The sequence below is a fragment of the Micropterus dolomieu genome, linkage group LG17 (genome assembly GCF_021292245.1).
Source record: "Micropterus dolomieu isolate WLL.071019.BEF.003 ecotype Adirondacks linkage group LG17, ASM2129224v1, whole genome shotgun sequence".
NCBI classification, from domain to species: Eukaryota; Metazoa; Chordata; class Actinopteri; order Centrarchiformes; family Centrarchidae; genus Micropterus; species Micropterus dolomieu.
The window spans coordinates 11,165,017-11,182,768 of record NC_060166.1 but is presented as its reverse complement, the minus strand read 5'-3'; the positions used below and the strand labels follow the sequence as shown (position 1 = coordinate 11,182,768).

Here is a 17,752-nt window from a genome sequence, read left to right as displayed (position 1 = left end):
GTGTTTCCCATCACATTTCTAAGTGTGTAATTTTTTCCATTGTGCTATGCAGTGCTGTAAAACAGTCACATCTTTCTCTTTTCTGTGTCGTAATGATGTGCTCTGTCAAAAAATCTCAGTACAAATAGTAAAGGCGTGAATGTGAATTGTGTCCAATCTCTTGCAGTCAATGTGTAACTTTGTACTGTTGCAATTGATATACACAGTAAAAGTGCAGACTTGTGCATTTTCAATCATTGTCATCCAAACCTCAGCCATAGTTTACACCAGAAAACACTTCCAGAGTACACTGTTACATTGACAACATGACAACACTGTGACATTGACAACATTTTGACTATCTTGTTTGTAAACAATGACACAAGTACTCGTCATTCTGATGGCACTCACATATTCACTGTCATAAAGATTTACTTTTGATAGATAGACTAAGGAATTTGAGGTAGTTACGGGCTTTTGCAGGTAATGCACTGTTTAGTGCTGTTTGTACGATCTGCTTCAAGAAATTCTCTTACTGTTTTGCATATGTTAGGGCCAAAGCCACTGAGAGAAACTGTAATAATATAGGTAGATTAATGCATCTATGATACGGCTGCAGGTGAGTGAACAGTAAACAGTAAACAATGAGATAAAATTATGTTAGGTTTTCGTAAGACTGAGGACCGGGGTGCGGATACAGAACACTCAAGGCCAGTTAAAGTAAAGAGTTTATTTACAGAGAACTGAGGGGCAAGTAGTACAGAGTGGTAGTAGGTGAGATGTGAGCAGGGGCAGGCCGTCTTGGGCAGTGGCAAACAGCTCTCCTAAAGATCCTCCAAACATGACTAAAACACACCAGATTCAGTAACTTGAAAAAGGAGAACAACAAAAGAGGCATGTGTTCTGGGTTCAGGCAGAGAACACACTAGAAACAAACTAAATGCTCAAGTAACAAAACTGGCCTGAAGTACTCAACCATGCGATGCCTAGGAATACTCTGGCGATGAGTCTTAGGGAGCCCCACATCTTAAAGCCAGGTGTAGATGAGGATTGGCAACAGGTGTGTAGCCTCACCGGGTGATCAGCTCCCTGCCAGGTGAAAGACACCCACACACGCCCACAGAACACCACAGGAGGAAAAAAAGGAAGTGTCACAGGACCAACTGTGACAAAACAGTAACACTGGATTACATGCATGTCAGATTCTGTGGGAATGGCTGATTCCTCCACTAAAAAGGAAAACTACTATGTACAGAGTTAATTACAGAATGCAAATATATCGAATGGTTATGCAGAAAGAGTAGCAATCATAATGGCATCAAAAACTGGGTTTGAATTCAAGAAAATCTTGAGGATTATAACTTTAAAGAATGAAAAGTAAAAGTACTCATTCTGCAGAAAGAATTAATATGTATAACAGTCATATGACTGATATATCACTTAATTAGATTAGCACTGATGCATCAATGTGTAAGCAGTTTTACTGTTGTAGTATTACAGTTTCTCTCAGTGGTTTTGGTACATATATTGGCACAATATTTGCAGAACAGTAAGAGAATTTCTCGAAACAGATCGTAAAAACAGCACCACACAGTGCATTATCTGCAAAAGCCTGTAACTGTCTTAAAATCCTCAGTTTTTCTCTCAAAAGTAAATCTTTATGTCAGTGAACATGTCAGTGCCGTCAAAATGTTTAGACATGCAAATTTTCAATATGACGTATGTAAATTTCAGCTGTACAAAGTTACACATTACAAGAGATTGGACATGATTCACATTCGCACTTTTATGGTTTGTACTGTAATTTGTTGACAGAGTACGTCATTGTGATACAGAAAATAAAATAAAACAAGAATGTTTTACAGCAGTGAAAGGCACAACGGAAAAAATTACAAAATTCGAAGTGTAAACATGGAAACAGCCCTCAGGCTGATGTTCCTGTCTGTCGGCCCACTGATTATCATCCACATCGCAACGGATATCTTCATCAATTCAGGACACATTTACAAAAAAATCTAATAGGCATGAATAGAAAATATGCTTGACAGATTATGACAACGTGTTCAACCACTTTGCACGTAGTGACTCATGCAATGACCTTATACCTAGATTTTTTGGGGGCTAACACTATTCAACAGAGACGGGTATAATACATCGTGATCAACATGACATAAGCAATTGATAATGTAGGAAACAGCAAACAATTGTACATAATCATTTGCATAAAGGTGTCAAAGCACTGTTTAAAGGAATAATCAATTGTGTTTATGATTTGCACAAATGATAATGTGGAGGTTGAACAAGTAGCTTTGAGAATTTCACTTCTGATCTGAAAAATGTACCAAAGCAACCGAGAAAAACTGTGACTACTTAGTGCAATATGCAGTTTGGTAGTTTAGTCCAGTGGTTCCCAAACCTTGGGAACATGGTCATGATGATGATATGTGGTGGAAAAGAAGAAAACAAACAAATTCTGCATCACAAATCTGTATTTTAGACATTTATCTTTTTCTAATCTTATTTGTCAAATAGTGGATAATTAGACCTTCTTTAAGCCTCAAACAATTACTTCCACGAAACCATCTGAGTGGTTTCAGAAGGGGGTCTCTTTTGCAGAGCTGCAAACAACTCTTTATACATTCTTTTAAAAGCTTATATGTTGTTGAAGTTAATCTGAAAAGTTGTAATCATAGTTGTCAGTCAGTAAAATGCACAGTATTTACCTCTAAACCTTTTTGAAGTACCTTCAAATTGTACCTAAGTATACATGAGTAACTGTACTTAGTTGCTTTCCAGCACTGGCAATAGCTGCCAACATAACAAGACAACACAATTTTTGTTGTCAATGTTTATTTTTGCATCATGATAATGTCCATTTTGTTTGTCAAAAGAAACACTTCATTTTTAAGTCATTATATTAAGTGGCTGTTGTAGCAGCCCTACTTACAGAATTGGAAGAAAGAACATAGCCGATTCAAATGAGACGCCAACACGAGAACAACAGCTGATAAACACTGCACTATGACATACAGCAATAGGTTAACAAGTCACTTGATATGTGAGTGGTCTATTAAGAGCAACATCTTACATGCATGGTGAAAATAAATGAAATGAGATCCTAAGCTGAGACAGTAATCTACAGAGCACATTACATCAGGAACGAGCGGCGTCCGTCGCAGAGCTACACATCAGAAAGTATCCTGTCATGATGTTGAGCCTGGGAACCGATAACAGACTTTTCCCTCCTACAGATGTTTGCGTTGCAAGGACACATGGAGAGTATGTTTTCAGGCTGGGGAGGGTGGGGGGTTGGGTTCCCAGGCAGAGGGGCCACCACCCCTCTATCTTCTGTTCAGAACATCATACGTTTCTTTTTTACCACCTTGGTGTCTCAGAGGCTGGGTGGAAGAGAAAAATTGTAATTTATAATTTTACTTTTTACAAGTGATAATCACACATGCCTATTAAAACACCCTCACAATTCAGCTTACCTGGTAATGGTCACTGGAGCCTCTGTTGCTCACTTCGTTAGGAACGAGATGCTGTCTATCAGAGCCTGAGGAAATAGGTATTGAAAATATTAATATAAAAATCATCATAATCATAATCATAATTAATGTTAAGTTAAGTGTTATATTTGAATTGGTGTTATTTATCACTGGAGCTAATTTACTGCTTATGCCTATTTCTACTTTTTATTTGAGTTATAAAATTGTTAATGCATGTTTTTGTGTATGTCGTATTGCTACTTTTACTAAGGGAACTGAGGTAAACAGTAATACTTGTTGTTGTGGACTAGTTTAAGTAATACACTGATGTATCATAATTTTGGTCAACTTATCTGTTACATGTTTAGAACACAGTACAGGGGTTGAAAAACAATGCTGTATACGCTAAATATGTCGCTGGTTAGCTTAGCCTAGCATAAAGACTGGAAAGACATAAGAAACAGCTAGCCTGCCACTGTCCAAAAGTAACAAAGTCTGCCTACCACAAGGTGTATATAGCATGAAAAGTATAATATGATAGTTGTGGCTACCCAGTGTGTATCAGTGCTAATATAAAGACAAGTAGTCGGAGCTAATTAACCTGGTTCTACTGTGTTATAAGCGCGTGCTGCTGTTGCTGTGATCATGGCTGTAGCCATGCCCATGGTTCGGTTCTTATGATTACCATGACCATGACACATGCGTTCTTAATGTGTTTAGCACTAACTTCATGCAGAAGATACATATGCAGGGAATAAACAATAGACTCTACGACCTAAACCTGTTTCAGTGTTCAGATGGGCACCTGACTATTGTTTTAAGACAGACTTGAAAATATGTGAACCTATCCTTTAACTCAATATCCAAAAGAAAGAAGTATTAAAAAGCAATCAGAAACTATGTATTTATTTTATTTATTTATTCATATAGAGCAGGTCTACTGCATAATTGAATAGGCAACATTGAATATGTAGTATCTAGTAGTCTATTTAGTAATCATTTTAAATGTGAGGGTTATTGCAGCCTTTATGTTCTTCTTGAGAACTTCAATTAAAAGTCCAGTCCCAATTAGACGCCTGTCCCTTTTATTGGCCTGGTGTGGCTACACATTTTGACAAAAAAATGCAGGTCTCAATTAGAAGCCAGGTCTGATTTTTATGGAAGTTCTTATAAAACTCACGTTTTGTGCCCACGTCCATTTGAAACATGAATGGTTGATTAACTTATTCATCAATGTGTATGTCCGTGTGTGCGGATTGGTGATTTATTTTATTTCTTTATTTATCTATTTTTAACTCAATTACTTTAATGTATACTGCCTATTTACCATTTATTTATTGTACTTTGCAAGCTTGAATTTGAAAACCTCCGAGCTCTGTCTAAGCTGCTTAGATTGCACATACGAATATAACTGTTAAAACCTTTGTCAAACATGCTACACATTATACATTGGTTAGGTTCTCCACATTCAATCCTCCGGTTAGTTTTATGGAAACAATTAGCACCATTTGAGCTTGGCCTATAGATGGGCTGTCTCTTGGGGCTATATCCAATGAATGGTTCGTAATTGACATGTTATCCAACAGCTTAATTTTTAGACAACTAATATTCGTACTGGTTGAAATAAACAACTTGATAGTAGCCTATTTCCCATCTTTGCTGAGTAAGAATTTTGTGCAAAAGGAATGAAAAGCCTGTCCCAAATAGACACCCGTCCTAAACATAGGCAGGATAGTTAGATAGATAGATAGATATTACCTTTCTTGTGAGAGGCAATTGGACCGCTGCGAGTCTGAGACGCAACAAGATAGACAGCCCACCCAATCATAATTGTAGCCAGCACGTCTCCAGCAACTAGTCCAAATATTGAAGTCGGGTCGAGCTCTATGCAATTATCACAGGCTGGACAAACACAGTCACAGACACAGACACAAACACCAGTCACTTGAGAATCTCACATTTGTTAGGTAGGATTACTGTCATGAAATACTGTACTTATAATACAGTGTAATGGCAAGTAATAAAATTACACAGAAAACCCTCAAAATTTACAAAATACATGAGTGTTTTCATTACTCAATACAAGACACAGTTTTTGCAGCAGAACTTACTCCGAAATTTCACAAAGATTTTTGTTTTTCCATTTTCACAAGAGTACTCTCCTGTGTTCTCATCATTGTATTCCAATTTCAAGGATTGACCACTTGAACCATTTTTTAATTGAACTGTACTTCCGTCACAGGACACCTTTATCCCATCAGACACAGATGTCACAGTTATCTTGTCCGTTTCTCCTGTGTAGGAAAAAGAAACATTTGATACAATAAAGCTGCACCATTTGCTGATTATTGAACTGCTTCTTGTAAATAACCCTCAGGCATGCTTAGAGACAGATTAAAACATCATTTCACACATGTAGTTACTATTAGGCAACCTCATTTGGCTGTTAAAAGAGTCTTCTTACCTGAATTACTACTGACAGATGCTGTGGGAGAAATGTGGAAAGAAATGTGAAAACATTTAGTTTAATGAAACTTTTAAAATGAAAGGAGTCTATTAGTTATTATTAGTCTTTTTAAAACCATACCGATGTAAGATATTTGAAGACAGGTTGTCATTTTGGTGTCTTGTCATTAAAAACTAAAATCTTGACATTGGGCCTACCTGTCAGTGTCCAAAGCAGCAGCAGACAGGCAGGAAACACTACTTGACATTTCATTGCGTTTACTCGTCTGAGTTCTGCCGATGACAGGAGGATCACTGTAAGTAACAGCAACAGCAAACAGGAAGAGCGCCATTTTCTGTTCCCTGTCAACCATTTTACTCAACTTATTGTTAAAGATAACTTACGATGAAAGACAACCTTTAGGGTGTTGATTCAAGAAAAAAATATAAGCTAATCTATAATAAAAACTGACTTTGAGTTTTGTTGATTTTACCTGAAATATCAAATTATATTATTATCGTCATATTTGAGGGTCTCCATCAAATCATACACGTTCACAATCTGAGCTGAACTGAAAATATGAAATCCACAGCAAAATTTTAATAAAAGTACTGACCTCAAAAGAAAGAGCTGCCGTGTCCCTGCTGTCAAAGCATCCAGCCTCCGTCTGGTGAAGGGTCTCAGTCTGTGTGTGTGAGAGTGAGAAGGAAGTGAGTGTGATTGGTTTATTTTCCATCTCAGCAGGCTTTGTTGATTTCTACATCTGGAGCAATCGGTGTCTCATTAACTTCCAGCAAATGACAGCATAAGACACTGGTGGAATATAACTAAGTGCATTTACTCATGGATTGTCATTTCACACCACGTTTTTCTTTTACTCCACTAGAATTCAGTGGGAGGTGTCTCCTCCACTATGTTTATTTGACAGCTACAGTTACTAGTTACTTAACAGATCAAGATTTTACATACAAAACACATGAGGTTACGTCTTATGATGCATTGTTGTAAATTAAATTACTTAAACACTAGGTCTGTAGGTTTAAATGACCTCTGCCTTGACTAACTGTAAACAGTAAAGGCTACTTAAACATTATTGCAGCAGCATCAATAATCTAATAATTTAAAAATGGGACAGGAGACAGTTTTCTGCATTAGGTAGTCTACTTTTATTTTTTGACACTTATATTGAATTTGTTAATAATACCTGTGCACTTTTGTGTGCTTTTACTCAAGTTGCATTTTCATTGTGGGGCTTTTACATGTACGGCAGTATTTTTCCACTAGTAATATTAGGATACACTGTCATTGTCAGTTAAACTGGTATGTAATATTTATTCCATTTGCAGTCGAAAAGCTGCAATAAATTGTTAATTCATTCTCCATTCCACCGCTGTCTATGACTTTGTGTTACTGTTGTATGTTTGGGGAGTTAAAATGTATCAAGTAATTTTCACCGTTTTACCCACGTCATAATTCAGTTTGACAAAGCACCTTTGATACTTTCCTATAGATATGAGCAGCAATCTGTGAAGGAAAACCTTCATATTGACTATGCAAATGATGTCACTGTCATCCACATGGTAGCTGAAATGAGAGATGTGTGGAGCAGCTCCATCTGGTAAAAAAAAAAAGGCATTGTGTTCAGATGAATATTTCAATTCCCTGCCTGTTGTAAATGTTTGTCCCGCTGTGTGTGACAGATTACATTCCCTGTTCAGTGCAGAAGAAGAAGAAGCAGCAGCAGGAGCAGAGAGAGAGCGAGAGCAAAGAGATGCTCCCACAACACAAGTTTGCTTCCTGCCACAACAACCTGTGACCTAGAGCTAACACCTGGCACACATACACACTCATAGAACCAAACTTAAAGACATGCATTATTTGTCTGGTGCACCTGCTATTGTAAACAAAACAAAAAAGAAAGCAGAGAATCAAATGTCTTCTTTCCCAAAATCCTTTCTCTTTCACACAACAAACACTCATCACTACTGAAATGTCAACAACACACATCACCCACATAACAGAAAGTCTTACATATTTTCCAGCTTATAAACTTAGAGCGCCCCCTGGTGCGCATCTACAAAACCACCAGTTTTTTCCAGCAATTACTACATACAATTTCATTATCATCTTTATTAGACATCCTCTTTTATACACATATACATATGCATACAAATATACAGTACATGACATATCCATTATACAAATACATGTACTTTAATTATGTGCCATCTTATTTGGATACTATTGTTCAAAATGTACAATCTCACATACAGTACAGTATCTTGGACATTCTGGTGTTAGCATAGAACAATTAATGCATTCCAATAATGCAACGGGGAGGAGGACATTATGAGTATGTGGTTACAGGAGGAAATCATGTCAAAACATACAGAACATGAGCATTTATACGTAGAGTTCATACTTTGCATTATTGAGATTCAAAAAGACTCATGATGAACTCGTCAGAGAGTGTGTTGTGACCCAGAAACAGATAAGATCTTCACAACAAGACCAGTTTCCTGGTCGTCCTGGTCCAGCTTGAAGGAGATTGATGATTGGTTAAATGACTGACTGGCAGTTGTTCTGGGTTTCCTCTCGGACAGCTGCACTGTTTTGCATGCATGAACATTATGTTTGTGTGTGTGTGTGTGTTTGTGTTTGTAATTTTGCGGTCAGTCACAGCCAGATCTCCTCGCTGCTTGTGCTGTTCACTTTATAGATGTAGCCCACCATCGGATATCGGGCAAAACCTGGGAGTCATCGGGGAGGAAAGCAGTCAGACAGAACACAGCACTAAAAAATAAAACACACCCTGCAGTTCCTCCACACTGAATCTAAAGAATAAACAATGAAAAATGTATCAGCGTGTATTTCCCTGACCTCTAGCAGCATAGGCTAAAGACAGATCTTCCTCCTCCTCTTCCTTCTTCTCACCCACACTATTCTGCTGGGCCGCCTCTCGGGCTGCGAGAAGCAACAGCAGAATGCAAGAGAAAAGGCAGGATGAGTTTGAAGGGATAGTTTTAGGGGGGATGCACTTATATTTTCATGCTGCAACTTACAGAAGAGAAGACTGATACCACTCACACGTCTTTACTCTAAATCACTACAGCTGTGAGTCGTTTAGCCTAGCTTAGCATAAAGAATAGAAAAGGGGAGGGTGGGTGTACAAACACTGAAATGTGCTTTGAAGCTAAAGCCAGGAGATGGTTTGTTTAGCTTAGCATAAATATTGGAAACTTTTTTTAGGCCCATACATGTTACAGCAACAGGTCGGTTGTACATAGAGGTACATTTTAAAAGAAATTAAACATTGTGGAAAAGTGCATTGTTTTTTTTTTCTTTTTAAACCTGTCTTGCCCAGCAGTCTGGTATAGAGTATGAGGAGCTGGATGCCATGTTGTGCCAGACAGATTTTACTTTAACAAGAGAGTATTAAAATACTCCTTTTCTGTTTTATTATTTATTTGTCACTGGGCCGGACAGGGGCAGACATGGGGATGGAGGACACAAACACCACACAAACAGACAGCACAGAGAAAGGACAACACCTGTAAGAGAACAGGGAGGGGGGCCTGGGGTGGAGAAAAACAAACAACAAACAAAAAAACAAAAGCAAAGAGGCAAACAGCCGAACAGCAGCAATAAACAGCTGACATAGGAAGACAACTGAGTGAGAAATGAAAACGTGGAACAGTACAAGCAAAATAAATAAACAACACAGCACAGCCATGGGAGCTGGAATAATAACAACTAATTTAAATAAGTAACTGAAAGAAAAGCGTTTTTAGCATCAGAACCAGACTTTGGTGTTTTTAGTTAGTTAGTTGATTAGAGCTTTTCTCTTCTCAGGTCGACATTTCTGTATTATAAATTCTTTTATTATTTTTATTCCAAAATTCTAATAGTTTTGTGATATTGAAGTTTTGATTTCCATGAGCTGTAAACCGTAATCATTAGGATTAAAATGAAAAAAGGTTTGAAAGATTTCAGTTTAAGTTTAATGAATTAACCCACTATAGGGAGCCAGGGGACAAAAATATTACGACATACTACTGAAACGCAATGAATTGGGGCCCCTGACAGTCCTTGGACCCACGGGCAGTTGTTGCAGTACTCCAACCCTGACTACACTGTCATTTTATGCTGCATTAAAACTCTTTAGGAATTATGGAGGGAATAACCTGACCACAGTTGATCACATTTTACACCACAGTGGAAGTTGGTTGGAAAACTTTTGTGTTGCCATGTACTTCAGATTTCAGAATGCAAGGTACCCTATTGTCTCCATTTTGCCAACCTTTAGCGCTGCGCATTGATTGTGAAAACTGAATATTTGTATTGAGTGGTGTTCACTGACTGATTAATGTTTTAATTGACCTCCAGACTTTTGCCATCTTGCGAACCTCATGAACAAGAGTTCACAACTTCACAAATTGCATTTTTGGCATAAAAGCATACAGTATTTTCATATTTCTAAGCTGTCAATGTGATATACAGTCTCCCCCCCCCCCCCCCCCCCCCCCCACGCACACACAGCTCCACCCATCTGTGTGTGAGGTGAGGGAGTTTGAATTCTTACCTTTTCTCAAAGTGCTGAGGTCGTTGAGCTGCATGTTAGAAGGCAGAGACATGTTCTCTCTCGGGATGTGGGTCTTATCAGCTTTCTCTGCCTTCAGATTGGCAGAGTCACTGTGCAGGAAATATGGAGGAGAGATTTCCAACTTAGTGTTATTGTTCTGCAGGATGGTCATAAAGTATTTATAAAAATACAAAAACGCTTTCAGGAGTGTGGTGGTTGCAAAAATTATAAAAGGATATGGGGGGATGTATACTTGTTAAAAGTCCTTATACACAAGCCTTAACCCTCAATTGACTATTTTCAACATCACAGGTGTTTTCATGCTCTAAAAGTGACAGGTGGACGTGATTTTGTGTAATGTTTTAATGCTAGGCCCTTGTCAGCATATTAGCATCTACAGTATAATCTGCAGGACACTGTCTACATGTGTCAAGTGTTCAACATGTTTGTGTGATGCTGAACTGCCATGAGTGAATATGGGACACTTAAAAGGAATTTGCTTACTCGCTTTTTTGCCGGATGTTACTATAAAGCAGCAGCTCGTTAGGTTAACTTAGCACAAAGACTGGAAACAGGGGACCAATTATCTCATCTAACTAGCAGCAAAAGAAAGCAAATAAATTGATTGAATGGGCCTCCATGGAGTGTTTATCTGAGGTTGTCCTAACATATATAATAAATCTGTTACTCTTCACTTGTAGACAATGTTGGGCATTAACACGTTACTCCTTAATGCGTTACTGTTATATTATTACTTTCCTCAGTAACTAGTAGTGTAAAGGATTACTGTTCAGCCCCAGAACAGTAATAATATTACCGTTATTAATCCAAGTAATGCTGCGTTACTGAGTTAACAAGTAAACAGTTGTTTTGTTGTCTTTGACCTGTTTGCATGTTGCGTGGCAGATCATGGGGCAGTTCAAGTCAAGGAGCCAGATCTTATGTTGTTGAAGTCGGCTGTTAGCCAAAATGTATTTAAGCATCTGCTGACAGGCACAGCAATGTGATACTTGTATACAGAAACTCTTTGCTGACTGTCCACTACTGCCAGTGATGCATGCACTCTTTGGGAGTGCAGCAATGTTTTGTAAAAACACTGAATACTGCTCTTATAAATGAAAGTGCAGAAAGACGTTAGTTAAAAAGTCAGGATTGACTCATGGCTATATTTATTTATCTAAGCCAGTGGCGTTAAGAATACTCCTTGTTGCTGTTATGAATTCTTTCTTTCACTACCCAGTAAAAAGTAATGTAATATTATTAGTTTTTAAGGGGTAATTAGTAAAAAGTCACTTATTACAATCCCTGAGTAACTTGCTGAACACTGCCTGTTGAGAATGAGAAGAGACCTTCACTTATTTCACCTTTTCCTTTATGGCAGCAAGGCAAAATATGGCAGCAGGCAATCACAGTTGGTTTACAATGAAAACTCAGCTGGTAACCTCTGAGGTAAAGATTCAACACTTGATGGGTAAAAGGAGATACTGTCTACCATAACATATCCAACTCCAAGACAAATGCTTATCCAGTCTTGTTGGCCTGGTTTACCTACTCTCCAGGTGTATTCTATTAAGGTGGTTCACACAAATATCCAATGACAGATGTCTGATTACTTTATTTACCTTTTCTTGGTCATCAGAATCTCCACTGGCTCATCTGTAACATAAGACAAGAAGACATCTCATCCTGCTGAATAAGTACAACAATGCAAGCTACAGTCACACATTTTCCAGCTGACTTCCAACACACAGAGACACACTCCAGTCTCACCAAAGGACTTGATCTTGTTTTTTTGCATGAGGCAGAGAACTATCAGACTGAGGATGAGGAGGGCCATGAAGGCCATGGCTCCCCCAGTCACTATTCCCAGCATGGGCACCTCCACACGAGACTGAAGGAACTCTAGAGAGAGAGTTAAAGGAAATGTTTGACAATTTGGAAACTACACTTATTTACTTTCTTACTGAAACGTAGATGAGGAGATCAATACCACTCTTGTGTTTGCATGGTAAATACGAAGGTACAGCCAGGATACAGTTAACTTAGCATAAAAGAGAACTTATCATTTTGCCTTTTACCATCACTGACCTGCCAGTGTTAGGTTACTCTGCACAGTTCCCACACTGTTGCTGGCGTTGAGCGAGACATTCCCTGATAGGTTACTGAGCATGACCTTCAGCGTGTGATTGGTCAACCAGGGATAGCTTCGTGAGTCCAGGATGAGGAAGTCAGAGGTGTTGGCTACCAGCTGGCCGGACTGGTCCACAAAAGTGATGGTGGCGGGCGGGTTAGACCTTACCAAGGCGAAGAGGACCAGGGAGAGGCCGGGTTCTGAGGTTTCACTGTAGTGGGCGTTTACCCTGAGGATCTCTGGCTGAACTGGGAGACAGAGAAGATGAACAACTCAGCACTTCAATCACTGTATCCACAGAAATTAGCTGGGTCCACTTACAATCCTGAAATATTTTACACAGACTCACATTGGACATTGAGTGTGACCGTGGCATTGTAACTCTCTCCTGTCCTGGGATTCGATGCGACACACACTAGCTCCCTGTCCCACTTCCTGGCCCGCAGAGAGAAGGTGCTGTTGTGATTGGTTCCCGGTCTCATGACCTCAGAATCTTCCTGCGACGTCATCACCAGGCGCCCACGGTGGGGCTCTCTCTGCTGCTCCCCGTTCAGGTACCAGGTAAGCAAGGGAGGGGCACGGGGATCCCAGCCACCTGATTGGCAGTTGAACCGGTGTGTCATGTTCTCCTGCAATGTCACAGCTGCCTTGTGCCGTCCGTCAATTTTGGGGGCGGGCTCAATTGCACCTGTGAGTAAAGGATCAGTATTGTTGTAATAGGACTGCATGTAAAGTGTCTCTACACTAATATTACAAGCTAAAGCAGTAGTTTGACATTTTGGGAAATGTGTTTATTCCTTTTGTTGTGGAGTTAAGTGAAAAGATTAACATCACTCCCATATCTGTCAGTGAAATTTGAAGCCATAGCTAGCGGCCAGTTAGCTTAGCTTAGCCCAGAGACTCGCAGCAGGGGAAAATAGCTAACATGGCTCTGTCTAAATGAACAGAATCCTTACCAGTACCGCTTAAGCTCAATAATTAATATGTTATTATAATATGTAATTTAATCTGTACTGTTTCCTGCCGCTGTAAAACCACAGCTTGTCATATTTACACTTGTGTTCTTCCCCCTGTTTCAGTCTATGTGCTAAGCTAAGCTAACCGTCTCCTGGCTCTAGCTTCATAACAGACAGAGAGTTAAGAGTGGTATTAATTCTTTCATCTAACTCTAGACAAGGAAGTGTATTTTCCAAAGTATTAAACTAACTAAACTTTCCTCTTTGATAAAGCTTATAGTTAGGGCTGGCTCAGGTGAGTCCTGAACCATCCCTTAGTTATGCTGCTATAGGCCTAGACTGCCGGGGGATTTCCTATGATGCACTGAGCTCCTCTCTCCTCTACTTTCTCTCCCTTTCTCTCCCTCTGTATGCAACCTCATCCCATTATTGCATGTTACTAACACAACTTCTCCCCTTTCTGGTAGTCTTGTGCTTTCTCGTCCCTCTCCTCTCTCCTCCTATCACTTCCTGCAGGTGTTTCTGGCTCTGGAGCTGTGGAGTCTGGATCTGTGGCTGCGGGTCACCTGCTGCCCCCGTGTTCCTGCTCGACACCCTCTGCTACAACAACTATTACCATTACTAGTCGTATTGTTATTATAATCATTAACATTACGATTGTTATCATTAACACTACTATACATATCTATACCATTTTTCATTTAGTCTATAGCAACATCACCTTTACTGTCTGTACCTCTGTGTGTGTATATTGTGTAGGCTGACTCTCTCTCTCTTTCTCTCTCTCTCTCTCTCTCTCTCTCTCACCCCCAACCGGTCGAGGCAGATGGCCGATTTCCTTGCCTCTGCCGCCTAGTGCTTGCTCTTGGTGGGAATTGTTGGGCTTCTGTAAATAACATCACAGAGTAGGTCTAGACCTGCTCTTTTATGAAAAGCGCTGTGAGATAACTGTTGTTGTGATTTGGCGCTATATAAATAAAATTGAATTGAATTGAAAATTGAATAAATTTATTAGATCAAATGTAGTCATGCAACACTGTCTAAATCTGTATCCACCCCTCACTCTCCTACTCCCCTCTTGCCAGGCTGTCCTTGTAAATAAGAAGTTGTTCTTAAGTGTCCTGCCTGGTTAAATAAAGGTTTAATAAAAAATAAAATGGCCTGTTGTGTGATTTTGAATAATAAGTGAATTAACTGGAAATTCCACCTTCAGGCAAGAAAACCTTGTTTTGACCCCAAAGCTATAGAAATTATTTATAAAGAACATATAAAAGCAGAATAATACTCATCCAGAGACCCTCTGCTCCCACTACTCTACAGTATCTGTGTTGTATGATGCATCAGTCCTGCTCTGACATCTGTAAGTTTCAGGATGTGATACAGCAGAGACTCTTTCTCTCATGCTCTGCTGTGTTGGTATGTAGCCTTGGTGCCAATCACACATTAGAGAGCGTGAAGGCTGTGGAGCTGCTGTCCCACTCTGCTGGTGGAGCTCTGTCTTTCTCCTGAATCTGCTCTCGTCTGTGAATTTAAAATAAAATCAGACAGCGAAACGAAATCATGCGTGATACAAACTACTCTACATTTGATGCCTTCTGTGTGAAAAGTCAGAAGTGTCCTGCTTTGTCTAAACATTTATTTTAAAAATCCACTCTCCTTGTAAAATATTGCAGTCAGGGCATGTGAATACCTACATGTGCATATGGATATTAAGTAAAATACATACAGGCCATATGTTGACTTTCAGTACAAGCAGGTCCCTGTAGTTTCTCTCACTCTGCTGTTGTGAAGAATGGTCTACATTAATGATCTGACCCTCTCTTTGTAAAATGAAACACAGAAATCCAATTTATATCTGGTTTGTTGACACGTGTGAGTGCACCAAGAACAGCTTCCTATGCAGCTCAACACACTGACCAAATGTGTCGCTCCACTGAGACATCCGTGCAATGCAATTTCATTTCATGGTTCTCCAGATCTCAAGGTCACGACACAGAGAGTGTTTGTGTGTACTCATCTGTATATGTGTCTGTCTGCCTCTCTGTTGCGGTGTCTAAAAGTCTCCGCTGTGACAGAGTTCACTGTTGGTGCTGAGGAAAGTGGAAAAAAATATACTCTTGCTAAAAAATTAAGTAATTTTCACTGCAGGAGAAATTAAACTTCTTAGAGACAGCGAGATCTCACACCCTATTGAGGATTCCATACCAACATGCATTCACAGTGGAGCAAAGCTGTGTATTAACCTGCCTGCATGTCTCTTGTCTAGATCTGATCAACAATGTAGCCCAGCAGATGGTGAGCTGATGACCGTTCATAATGGAGAAAGTGAACATTAGATTACCCTATAATAGAAATTAGATTGTTTTTTACCTCCATTAAAGGAGGCTTCAGACTCTCTGGTGCACTGAGGTATTTTCAGTTTGGACATTTATTGTTTCCCTTGAAAATAGCAAAACACTCCTCTTCAAATGAACTGAAGACTATTAGTCATCAGTTTAAATGAAGGCCACAGTGTTACATGGATGTCCCTTAAGTGTCCAATCCTTGGTCCTGTCCTCTCATATCTCCCCATGTTCTCTTAAACTGTATATCTGATCCTGAAAAGGATGTGTAATCGTACATTTCTGATTTATATTTACCAAATGCTGCCCAGATAGACACATTGCAATAAAAAACTGTAATTATTTTCCCCCACTCATCTTGATCAGAATTAAGCATCATTTATTCTTTTTTATTGCTAAACTCTGTGCACAGATGGGATACAATAATGAGTGTAGTTATTTTAATGAGTGCAGCTGTGATGGGAGTGATGGGGTTTTTTTGCATTGGCAGCCATCTATTAAAGTAATGCATGTACAGTAGTTATTCATCCTGATCTCAACCTCCTCCTCTCCTACTTGTTTTTTTCCTCTTCTTCTGACACTTGCTTCTTTATTTCTTGCTCCTGCTCTCTGAGTAAAAAGTGAGTGACTTGTTTTAAACGTATTAACAACTGTAGTATTGGTTTTACATTAAAAAATGTAGTAATGGGTTGATTATGCAGCAGAGACAGTAAGCATCCAAAACATTAGATTAGACTGATAAGATGTTTTAAACATTTTTCTTCATGTTCACCTTAGTTGTTAGTATGTTTTGATTCGCTGGCCTTTCATCTTAAACTAGGTATTGTGTTTGGTGTTTTTACATTGATAATTATAAATCACAATGAATGTATTCTTTGTACAGGTGTGGCTGTTGTAGATGTAGTGGACCAAAAGGTCCTGGAGCTGGAGTTGTAACAGCAATCCGGTGACAGAACTATTTTACACCCTGATCTAGCTTTTCTAACAAAAGTCATTGTGTTTTAAATGGTCAACATAGTTCAGCTATCTATCTATCTATCTATTCCCCTTTTTTATAGGTTTTTCATTCTTCTGTCTTATTTATTCAGCATCTTTCATATTGTCTTTCCTGTCTCTTATCTGCAAAGTCTTATAGATTAGGTTTGAGTGTAAGAAGACGCTAACTCATGACTGACTGACAATTTTAAAGGGAAGTGTTTGATCCACAGCCGACAGTCAGTCACTTACTCTAATGGATGGCGTTGGTGCTCCATAACTGCAGCTGACTCCCTCTATCAGGGCTCACTGCCAGCTCACACTTAAGATCACTTTATACTTGCCAACTTATGTGTGCGTCGAGGCCTTGACAGGCAGTCATAACAGTACAGTCTGTATCACAGCTGTGATGGATGGTGACATTTAACTTCTATTTTGCATTTAACTTTGAGTATGATCTGTACTTCTGTCCAAACCATCCCCCAGAGGGCATGAATGTTGTGAAAACGGACTGAATAGTGACTCCAGTTCATCCTGACATATGGCGAGTTTTCAATCACTGACTCATTTTAGTAATTTTGAGCTTTCTCTGTGGTCAGTTTGACCTGTTACAGCATGTTTGTGTTACTCCATCTCCAGTCTGTGAATTTCCTAGCCTTTATTACTTCTCCGTACTGCTATTGCTGTTTTATTTCATTGTTAACTGAATATCTTTGTCAGTAATGTGCATTTTTCAATGTCTCCTTGTGGTCTTAAAGTCTTCTATCACATGTCACCAATAAATTAAATTAAATCTTCAGGATTCTTTGACCTATTGAATCCCCTCAAAGGAAAAATAAATGAATTCATATTA

General features: G+C 39.1%; 2 protein-coding genes across 4 annotated transcripts; both read right to left on the bottom strand.

Moving 5' to 3' along the window:
* Positions 1-2,450: 2,450 nt before the first annotated feature.
* LOC123986667 (T-cell surface glycoprotein CD3 delta chain-like) lies at positions 2,451-6,603 on the bottom strand. Of its 2 annotated transcripts, none has more exons than XM_046075056.1 (7): positions 6,530-6,603; positions 6,132-6,206; positions 5,932-5,952; positions 5,579-5,761; positions 5,226-5,369; positions 3,471-3,535; positions 2,451-3,377 (listed from the first exon to the last, which is right to left on the bottom strand). In XM_046075056.1, the coding sequence occupies exons 2-7, from the start codon at positions 6,184-6,186 to the stop codon at positions 3,321-3,323; spliced, it is 525 nt and encodes a 174-aa protein (XP_045931012.1). In that variant the 5' UTR covers positions 6,187-6,206; positions 6,530-6,603; the 3' UTR covers positions 2,451-3,320. The 2 variants fall into 2 exon arrangements, with proteins under 2 accessions (XP_045931012.1, XP_045931013.1); XM_046075057.1 differs by having other exon boundaries at positions 6,132-6,275; positions 6,530-6,571.
* A 1,459-nt stretch (positions 6,604-8,062) lies between these two features.
* On the bottom strand, positions 8,063-13,560 carry LOC123986666 (transmembrane protein 25). Of its 2 annotated transcripts, XM_046075053.1 has the most exons (7): positions 12,976-13,560; positions 12,584-12,874; positions 12,266-12,397; positions 12,118-12,151; positions 10,496-10,605; positions 8,794-8,877; positions 8,063-8,663 (listed from the first exon to the last, which is right to left on the bottom strand). In XM_046075053.1, the coding sequence occupies exons 1-7, from the start codon at positions 13,352-13,354 to the stop codon at positions 8,590-8,592; spliced, it is 1,104 nt and encodes a 367-aa protein (XP_045931009.1). In that variant the 5' UTR covers positions 13,355-13,560; the 3' UTR covers positions 8,063-8,589. The 2 variants fall into 2 exon arrangements, with proteins under 2 accessions (XP_045931009.1, XP_045931011.1); XM_046075055.1 differs by lacking the exon at positions 8,794-8,877.
* Positions 13,561-17,752: the final 4,192 nt, after the last annotated feature.